Genomic DNA, 11,039 nt, shown 5'->3' on the forward strand with positions numbered 1-11,039 from the left:
CAACAGATAAACTGACCCTCGGTCAGTTAAAGATAAGGACAGCGATCAGCTGCTCCATGAGCACCAGAGGAGGCCCCAGGCCGTTCTGTCAGGCCTGCCACAAATTCACCAGCTGGGTGCGACTTCATCACTGGTCCAATGAGTGTGTGTGTGTGTGTGTGTGTACAGTTTCCAGTAGTGGTGTGTTCACTCGGGAAAATTTACATTCATATATGAGCTCAGGGATGAAGTTGGGATCAACGTACCACACTCAGGAACACTGGTGAGAACTTTAGAAAAGTATGCAGAGATATAGATGTTAATGTGTGTATATATAAATATATTAATACAGTTAAGAAGTATTTGCTGCATAGTGCATAAACTGCCGATAAAGGTATTACTAAACATACCATCATGGTGTCAACTTTCAAACGTACAGATGATACTAGGTGCTAAGGGAGGGGAAAAAACTTAAACTCCTTAAATCACTTTTTTTTTTTCACCTTATGTGAATCAACTGTATTGACTATAGTTGTTAATGGCAGAGTGTGCAAGTTAGATGAACGCTTTTATGAGCGCTTATTCACCTCACTGCGACAACTAACTGGATTTGTTTTTGGATTTCTATTTTGGACAAGACAAGCGGTCTCCACAGCACAGGCAAGTTGACATAAAGCAGAAAATAAACTGTACGTTGCAAGTATATACATTTTACCGACTGATTTGATTGCTCAAGGGCTGACATCCTTTCTCATGAAAAAAATAAATAAAAATCGGTGTATACAGGACATTTCTCTGCCTGGTTATAAGAAATTGAATTTGCAAGTTTTGATTAAATGCTGCTGGGAGACGATCATAAAGTTGTACTTTTGAGAATCATAACTGGAAATGAATTTGTCTATAAGTAAAAGTCTATACAATATTGAATATGATGTGTGTGAAATTAGACTCATTGCTATATTATCACATATGCAGTGTCATCATGTGTAAATGACAAGAAGGTTTTCTAATTCTGGCATCATTTCTGCTTTTCACAGCAGAGGAAGTCAGAAGAAGCTAAATGCACCAACATCTTGTGGGAGTGATACCCCAACTCACCCAAACAAATGGCGTCGCAAGAGGTTCGGGTTTGTTTAGCCTTGTTTTTTTCTTCTTCTACAAATGAACAGACAGGAGTACTAACACTTACTTGTGGTAATTAAAATGCTGTACATCTTGCCAGTGTGTGAAAATACTGGGGCTCCTGCCATCTTTGATCTTTACAAATAGTCATAAGGTTGCTTATGTTTGGAGACTATGGTGTTGGGTCACTGAGCCCAGATCACAATTGTTTAAATCTCCGAGTGTTAAGAGTCACATTTTGATATTGAAATATTCAAAGTAAACTTTACATTGTTCATGTTTTGTTTTTTTGTTGTGCAAATAAAAATGAGCAAAAAGTGAAAACATCTCAGGGCATCCCATTCGGAAAACATGTTGCCAACTTAAAATAATTAAATCAGATGTGCCTAAAATCTTTCATATGAAGGGCCAAAATGTATCTGGATGGAAGGCCACAGGCCAAAAATAAACGACGTTGAAGAATACCATAATTCGTGTAATTCTTCCTAGATAAAACGTGAGTATTTAATCTAATGGGGAAGTTTAAATAAAAATAATAAAATAATCTGTGAATAAGGAAGAAGTAGTAGAGAAGAAGAGAGCGGAAGTAAAGGAAAGCAGGCTGCCTGGCAACAGAAGTAAACACGTCCATGATAAACATCGACGTACCGCCAAACATTACAATTATCTGCTCTAATCATTAAAGGAGAAATCCGGTGCAAAATGAACCTAGGGCTTAATAACACGTGTACCGAGTCAACTGTTCTCAAGGATATGTTTTCATGCTAAATCGAATGGGACCAGTTTTAGCGCAAACCGCTAATCCCAGAGCTTACGGGCGCCGGATTTGTCCTTTAACGTGACGGTCGTTTATCTCCAAATCTAAATGACCGTCTGCCTGTAACACTGTTAAGAACACTCATTCCATATTTAAGGCTGTGTGACTCCCTGTGGTCCCGTACATGAAGAATCATACAGATGTTTGTAGAGGCAAAACCTGCTCTTCCCAGCCGACTGTGTTGAACTGAAAGCACAGCGCACAGTGGGCGTGTGGTTACAAAAATTCGGATGTCATTTTATCGCCGTGGCGACCATAAACTAAGCTAAAAAAAGATCAGATTATGTACATTTTAGCTGCACAAAATCATTACGGTTAGGATTTTACAGCACTTTCAAAATTAAGAGAATAAGCGTGACCATGTCAAATGCCATGGCAAATTGGGCAGCCTTGAATTAGATGAATTTTTAAATCTGCTTGATAGGAATAATAATGGCTTTTTTTTTTTTAAAGTAAAAAAGGTTAACCAGTTACTGTTTAAGATAAGTTATAAAAAAGGTAAAGAAATAAACGTCACTCATTTACCTCAACACTGTTGCAGAGCCATCTGACAGCCACACTCCTGACCTCCATCCTGGCCGCGGTGCTCGGCTCGCTGCAGATTGGCTACCACACCGGCAACGTCAACGCTCCAGCCAAGGCGAGCAGGGGACACAGTGGCTAGGGGGGGGGAGATATGATCACATTATGTTCATTCATACTAATACCTATAGTTTAGTTTAACATTTCCCGATATCAAAAATGTCTTCAGATCAGAACTGGGCGATGTGGAGAAAATCACATCTATATTTTTTTTTTTGACCAAATTCCGCCTTGTCGATATTGTAAGCTATTGGTGCTTTCACAAAATATTTACACAATGATAGTTTTGATAAATAATCATGCGTAATTGGATATAATAACTAAGTGGTTAAAGGCAAGTAATAGAACAGCTAGAACAGTCTGGTAAGTTCAGAAAATGACATCACTCTATTGTAATGCAGCCTTTAAAACCAGGAAAAGACATATCTTCATATTGTGTCATATATTACAATATCCAAAATTTGAGACGATATCTTGTCAGATTCCTCCATTATTAGGTATTTTAGCTTCAGAATTAGCTTCGTTAATATACAGTTCATCAAGATCCATACAGACCGAAATCCAACAAAGCAATACAAAATCCCTTTAGTCGAAATAATGGTAAAAAAAAAAAAAAAAAAAAAAAAAAATGCATTTTCAAAGGATTTGCAGAAAGGCCACAAACTGTCGAAGCAGAGAAACAGTATTTCAACTAAAATTAAGTTTAGAACTGCAACAAAAAACACATCACCATACTAGACAGACAGTGGACAGCCTGGCCGTGGCTGAGACTCAGTAGAAGACAACCCAAAATATCATGCGCAGGGGATGCTGGGAAACCGTGGGACTGTCAAACAAATATCTCACAGCCTCAATAAAACACTGAATAAACTTAACAATCTGCTGAAACTCTCCGGCTCAGCTCCAGGTCTGGCAGGGTTTTGCTATTTCACGGGTAGACTGCACTACATGTGTGCAAGTGAGGCAGATCTTCTACATTCAGCCTTATTTATTATTATTTTTACATTCCTCACATTACTTCACACACATTTCATCTGGGTTACTTGGTGAAATACTATCAGGAAAAAGTGGGTTTGATTGGTCAAGTACATCACAACAGCAGTTTTTATATTTAAAATGTATTTTCTTTAAACCAGACTTTAACGCAAGTCAATTAAATTGTCATTTGTTCACACACAATTTCTACTGTGTTTCCCCCACTTCCTGTCCTGTTGATGGTCTCTCTTTTACGAACGTTTAGATCATCGAAGAGTTTTTCAACCACACCTGGAGAGCCAGGCACAACCAGTCGATGCCAGATCACAGCCTGACTCTCCTGTGGTCGCTCTCGGTCAGCATTAAAGACTTTGGAGCCTTGTTGGGCTCGCTGGGAGTCAAATACCTGGCAGATTCTTATGGAAGGTAATAAAGGCAGAACATTTCATTTCCATCTCGTTTTGTCGGTTTAATTTCTCTCATCTCCCCCCCCCCCTCCCCTCCAGACGTAACTCCATCCTAATCGTGAACTGTCTCTCTGTGGTGGGAGCGTGTCTGATGTCCACCTCCAAAGCCAGCAAGTCATTCGAGGTTCTCATCCTGGGACGCTTGGTGTTCGGTCTCTTCTGCGGCCTCGTGATGAGTCTCAATCCGCTCTACATCCAGGAAGTGTCCCCCACCAACCTGAGGGGGGCCTTCGCCACCCTCAACCAGGTGTCCTTTGCCTCAGGCATCCTGATGGGAATGGTGGGGACAGTGCTGGATATCTTCACTTTCTCTCTTCTTTACTCTCTTTATGCTTGCCGTCTACCAGGTTTAGGGCTAGGTATCGTAAAAGAATTTCCGATACTGGTACGATATCAACACTGGGACTTTGGTACTGGTTCCTAAACGATACTTTTTTCGATACCAATTTCACAAAACAAAATTACGACATCTTTGTGTTTATTTTTCAGCTCCTACTGCATGAGCCCCATCTCTGTGTGTAACGTAGAGTTTTTCCCACATGTCTCTACAGCATGTAGCATATAGACCTCAACAGTCCCGTCCACAGCTGACTCCGGTAGTAAAGATCCCATTGATTTTCTCCATAAGGATTTAGAATATCAGTCATAATGTCCAAACAATCCGAGGTAGACTGACCCCCGAGCTACGTGGTTGTGAAATGAAGGTTTCTCCACTATACCTTTAAGAAAAACATGTTTTAGCCACAATTTAATGGAGAAAAACTACACTACCGACAATCTTTGTAACAGCAACATCTCTGATTGGTCCAACTCGCTGTTACCATAGAAACGCTTACCGTACCCGCGAAACCGCAAACGGCTAGCGCTAGCTTCTACCATTGAAGTCTATGATGGTTTCTGTACAGTCTTGTACCTTCGCCTTTTTTGCCGTTTTCTAAATGTTTTTTTGCGCCGAAATCAAATGTCTAATGCTCACTATTCATCTCATAGCTGGTTGGCTTGGTTCCACACTTAAAACTCTTTATATAAGCAACTTGTGAAACGTCTATGAAACAACTGAATGGGGAAAAACACTTCCGGAACCAGAGCCGAAAAAAGTGTGCGCTCACTTTTGAGCTCTATTAGATCTCAGTAGAAGCACGCTGCTCATTGGCTCACTGACGCTGATGAGATTTACTCCTTTGATATCGAAATTGGGTATTGAATGACGATACTCGATACTGAAGAGGCAATTTGGTCGGTGCCTAAAAAGTAGGGGTGTGCAAAAAAAAAATAAATTTGATTGACATTCGAATCGCAATTCAAGCTCTACCAATTCCAAATATCGGATTCGGACATTCGGTACCCAGTCCTAACCAGGATATGGTAGATAAAGCGCAAATTTTGTCATTTTTTATGTTCATATCTCTGACTTGTGTTGCCCAAGTTACCTCCCATTTTCTTTTCTTATTGAAGAGTTTAGCCTTGCATACTTGAGGGTCTACATTTAATGGTCTTGGCAAGGTTGGATTAGTTACATTTGTGTACATCTCAAATCTTTTGTTGCTTTCTGAATGAATGTGTGATGTAGTCAGTGTTTCTCTTCTTTTTGTTGCTATAAGGTTATTTTGCCAATAGAATATACGATGCGACGACAATGACGCATCATAAACAAACCTTCTCTGAACACAGAGGTGAAGTGTCCATGAACCCAACACCAGCAATTAAGGACAGATTTGTGGTGATGCAGTTTTGTGTTGCAGCTTTATTGTGAGAATCTTTACAGATAAGATACATATCTGTTGCATAAAAATATACAACAAATATGTTTTTACAAGTCTTGCCAAGTCCTGCTTTGTTTTTACAATCTGCTTCTCTCAAAGTAATAAAAGTACAAAGTAAAACGAGGTTCCTCCTGTATGTGTTTGCTGCAGGTGGCTGGTCTGGAGACAGTGTTGGGTACAGAGCATTACTGGGCCATGATGTTGTCCCTGTCGGTCATTCCGGCCCTGGCGCAGTACCTGGTGCTGCCTTTCTGCCCCGAGAGCCCTCGCTACCTGCTCATTAACCGGGGAGAGGAGAGCAAAGCAGAGGCTGGTGGGGTCCACTTTTTACTACTTCATTGTGTGGATAAAGCTTTAAAAGCTCCATTGTGTAATGTTTTTAAGTTGATTCTTAGCAAAAAAAGAAAACGTTCTTTCACAAATACGTGCTCATGCCATGTGTAATTACTTCCAGCAACTAATCAAAGTATTCTCGTAAGCGTAGAATCTGCCATTCAGAAACATTCGGAATACACAGGAGCGAGCCGCTTGAATGGCGGCAGCCATGTAGCTCCTCCATCTTTAAAATACATTAGCCAAAGAGGGACATACCTCCGCCTTTCGCGCTTTAACCCACAGTGGCACCGTGACGAATGCCGGCAGATTTGAAAGCCTATTGAATATGGAGGATCACGCCTATTCTCGAGGACATGTAACAGAGATGCCAAGGAAGTTAAAACGACAACGCGACAGGCAAAGCAACAAGACCAAAGTTAATATTGGAGTGGAAGGAACACTCACACACACAAGTCATAATTCTTGGAATAATTCGGCCACCGTAGAAGTTAAAGCGCGCTCAGAATGGGAGGGGCTAGAAAGTAATATTCAGTTGGTTGTTATATACAATTTCCCCGCTAGATGGGAGAAATTCTTACACAGGTAGGTGTAAGGGTGTATATAATACATAATATCATAGTGACATCTACGGAAGACGATTAGGGCCACATGTGTACTGAATTTAAAGTCTTTAAGACTTTAAAAACTAAAAAAATTGCGGTCACCACTACGTATTTTCTTGCCTTTTGTTTTGGTAGTGGTTGTGTTTGTCGTAGCTTCATCGTCTGCTGGCAGTCCTTTCACGAACTTGTCCATGCTTTGCTAGCAGTGCAGCAGAACCACGCATCGTTTATATTTAGAGTCGTAAATGGTGGGAAACGTTTTCTAGCAGAATCACAAAATACTAGTAGGAATCTGAAAAACTGTATAGAACAGGTCACCTTTTAAAAAAAGATGTTTTAACTCTGCAGCCCTGCTGAGGCTGAGAGGCAGCTCAGACAAGGTGTTTGCTGAGCTGGAAGAGATGAAGGAAGAGGCCGCCCGCACTCAGAGCGGTGTCACCATCCACCAGTTCTTCAAGAAGCGCAGATACAAGCAGCCCATCATTATCGTCCTCATCATCAACTTGGGCAGCCAGCTGTCCGGATTTAATGCGGTCAGTCTTGAAATGCAATTTGCCTGAGATAAGGTCTTTCTCGCAAAAGTCATGAGGCCGAGATCCTAATGGTAAAACATTTTTGACAGGAATTTGAAGGCTAATAACTAATGACCAGGGCCAAATGGAATCTATGGAAGCAGAATTCCGCAGAATTAAAAAAAAAAATTAAAAAATAAAATAAAACTCAAAGTGTTAACACATCTCCAGCCCAAACAGAACAAGTGTCCACTAAAATATGCAGATTCTGTTTGGGTCTGCTAATGATACTGTACGTTTTTGGTAATATAAGAGAGAGAAAGTGTGAAATCTTTTTGCATGGCTTGCTACAGCCGTTTTATGAATATTTCACTTGCAGCGTTGTAGTATTTAGTCAATACATTATTCAGGCTCAGCACTACTCAGATTCTGGGGCAGTGTGTCAGGGCAATACCCCTGTCCCTAAAAACCCACAGTGATGTCCCAGTAACCCACAAAGCTCAAAGAAATGTCTGCTCTTTTCTTCCAGATCATTAATTACTCCACCAGAATGTTCCAGGCCAAGTTCGATCAGGCCAAATACCTGACTCTGGGCGTGGGGGCTGTCAATGTGATGTTCACTCTGGTGGCAGTGAGTACAACACCCAGCGGAACCCTTCACATTCCAGCTCCCTATTTGAGTAACAATATTATTCAAGACATTATCATATCTCTGGAACATCCTCCCTGAGGACATCAGACTGGGGAGCTCCTTATCTTCTTTTAAATTCCTCTTAAAATCATCTTTAGAAGTATGCTTTCACAGGGGTTGTGGCCCAAATTCACTTTTATCTGTTAAAACCTATACTTTTAAATAAACAATAGAATAAAGGAGAATGCCATTTTTAATTTTTTTTTAATTTTTAATTTTTTTGGATCCTTGCTTAATGCTGCATAACTTTTAAACAGTTTTTATAATTTTTTTATCTGCCATTTTATTTTGTCTTGTAGAGCACTTTGCTTAGAAAAATGCTATATAAAGTTTATTATTATTATAATTTATTATTGTTATTATTGTTATTATTATTATTATTATTATTATTATTATTATAATAATGTTGGCTAAACCCAAGATTCTTAAGTCTACTAAAAATACAACTGTCATATTTTGCGACAAAATTATAGAACTCTTATCACCATTTCCTCATGAATGGTTAACAGCTTGAGCTACAACAGGATAATTGTTGAAAACATCACCACTGTTGTTTTTTCCCTTCCCAGTTCTTCCTGATGGAAAAGGCAGGAAGGAGGAGATTGCTCCTGACTGGTTTCATCTCTATAGCAGTGTGCAACTTACTTATGACCATAGTGGATTCTGTCCTGGTAAGATCATCTTAGTGCGATTGTTTTTGCCCCGTTTGCACAGTTTTATCCCAATATTGGACATGCACAAGATATCTAATGTTTCGGAGAAAAAAAACTTGGCATCCACAATGACATTAAGGATAATGATTTTTAACTTTATTCACCAGTTGTTTGAACAGAAAACACATTTTTGAAAACAGCCGACGTGAGATTTGATTTAAGTGAAAGGGAACACTAAAGCGGCCTACAAATGATCCGCTCTGCGCTGGCAGCTCCATTGTTTTCCCATGGGGAAAGTGGTGACGCCCAACAAGGCCCAAGCGCTACCCTTGGCGTCCCGCACCACTCGGAACTGCCGCCGCACGCTGCGCTCAAAGTTCAAATTATTTCAACTTTGACCTGGAGATAGGTCCGGCAATGCGAGACTAACTTTGACCTGGTTGCCGCTGACCTTTCAAGGCGCAACCATGGGCGCAACTAATCCCAGACAGTTCCTGCTTTGCCTTTTTGCTCTGCGCACTACCTCAAGGTTTTGCCACGGATCATGTGTAGGCGGCTTAATACCAACCCCATTTTCGCTGACACATTTAAATGTAAATTAAACCCTAAAACTGACAATGACTGCCCTACATCCACACTAGGGCCGAACTATATGAGGAAAATATCTAATTGCCATTACTTTGACTGACATTGCGATATGATTAACGATATTGGAGGGAATGATGAATGATTGTTTTTTTTTAAACCTTTATTTATCCAGGTAAGTCAACTGCGAACAATTTCTCATTTGCAACGACGACCTGTCACATTTGCACAGTTATTAATATTAACATTCATACCTGGAAGCTGCCCAGTACAACCACAGTCTGATCGATTGGTCACGGAGCATTGGTCACACGGTTGGGGTTAAGGGCCTCGTTAAAGGGCACCTCAGTGGTGGTAATGAGGGAGGGACAAGCGCTGCTCTTTCACTTTCCCCACCCAGATTTTATCCTGCCCATCTGGGGATTGAACCGCGACCTCCTGATCCTAGGCTCACTTATTTAACCTTTTAGGCCACCACTGCCACACTGTATCATTATTCTAATATTCATTGAAAAACATTAAAATGAAATTGATTATAGTGTGATTTTTGCCAGGACTTAGTTTGTTGGATACGATTTGTAGGCTGGGACGTCGCGATTTAGATATTGCACTAGTCCATATTGCGATTTCGATACATTTGCAATGAATTGTGCAGCCCTAATCCACACTTAAAGGTCCAATGACATGGTGCTCTTTGGATACTTTTATATAGGCTTTAGTGGTCCCCTAATACTGTATCTGAAGTATCTTTTATATAGGCCTTAGTGGTCCCCTAATACTGTATCTGAAGTCTCTTTTATATAGGCCTTAGTGGTCCCCTAATACTGTATCTGAAGTCTCTTTTATATAGACCTTAGTGGTCCCCTAATATTGTATCTGAAGTCTCTTTTATATAGACCTTATATTAATGTTAAAAAACCTCATAAAGTGAAATTTTCATGCCATGGGACCTTTAAAGAAACTTGTCTATCCACCGTGCAGCACCTGGTCCCAGAGCTGCGGAGCCTGCAGGTCCTGCTGGTTTTCTGCCTGATTTCAGCCTACGAGCTGGGCCCAGGCCCCATCTCATGGTTCATCGCTGCCGAGCTGTTCGACCAGCCTGGCAGACCCATCGCTATGGCCTTCACCAGCATGCTCAACTGGGGAGGGAAATTTGTTCTGGCACTCCTCTTCCCTCCTTTACTGGTGGGTTTTTACTGTCGGCCTGTATGCTGCACAGCATGAGGGAGTTAGACGTCAGGGGAAACTTTTGACGGGGATTTTCTTGCTTGCTTTTTTAAGTTCCCTTACACCTTAGAGACGCAACTGTTAAACACAGGCAATAAATCTGTTCAATCCGTTATATAAAAATGCATACTGTATACTGTAAAGCAGACGTGAAATATGTATAAATGTATTGCTGACTCCTTTAACATCAGGTTGAAATAATAGTAATTAAATTAACAGTGAACCAGGGAAACATCTATTCGCTGTAGTGCTGCAGAGATGGCAGCCATCCTGAAACCAAGTACCCCAATGTAAATACCACGCCTGTCTGTCTCTTTCACACACAGAAACTCTGCGGTGAGTACATCTACCTCCTCTTCATGGCTGTGGCTCTGGCCGCCTTCTCCTTCACCTGGATTCGCCTCCCGGAGACCAAAGGCCGCACATTCGATGACATCGCAGAGGAGTTCCGAGGAGCGGAGGGCATTCCTTTGCACAATAGTATTGGATTCAACACTTTCACCTGACCCACCTTTCAACCATTATTGAAGCTGGTCATGGTCATGCTGTTAAAAAGGTCCATTCACCCAGTTTACCAACGTTTCTTTAAGCAAATGTTAGTACGTAAGGTGTAACCCCAAATACTTTACTGTGTTACTAGAACATGTTTACATGCTTTTATGTTCAAAAAAACACTTTTTCCTCATACTGCTGCACCTGTATTCACTCGCTTTCTTAGAAGCTCTGTT

At 40.8% G+C, this 11,039-nt stretch overlaps 1 protein-coding gene across 1 annotated transcript; it reads left to right on the top strand.

Moving 5' to 3' along the window:
• Positions 1 to 56: 56 nt before the first annotated feature.
• Positions 57 to 10,817, top strand: slc2a1c (solute carrier family 2 member 1c). Its single transcript, XM_028566404.1, has 10 exons — positions 57 to 116; positions 2,460 to 2,558; positions 3,741 to 3,901; positions 3,982 to 4,222; positions 5,856 to 6,018; positions 6,992 to 7,176; positions 7,685 to 7,786; positions 8,416 to 8,517; positions 10,066 to 10,269; positions 10,638 to 10,817. Exons 1-10 carry the CDS (start codon positions 57 to 59, stop codon positions 10,815 to 10,817), a joined length of 1,497 nt encoding a protein of 498 aa, XP_028422205.1.
• Positions 10,818 to 11,039: the final 222 nt, after the last annotated feature.

The sequence above is a fragment of the Perca flavescens genome, chromosome 20, assembly GCF_004354835.1.
Source record: "Perca flavescens isolate YP-PL-M2 chromosome 20, PFLA_1.0, whole genome shotgun sequence".
Lineage (NCBI taxonomy): Eukaryota > Metazoa > Chordata > Actinopteri > Perciformes > Percidae > Perca > Perca flavescens.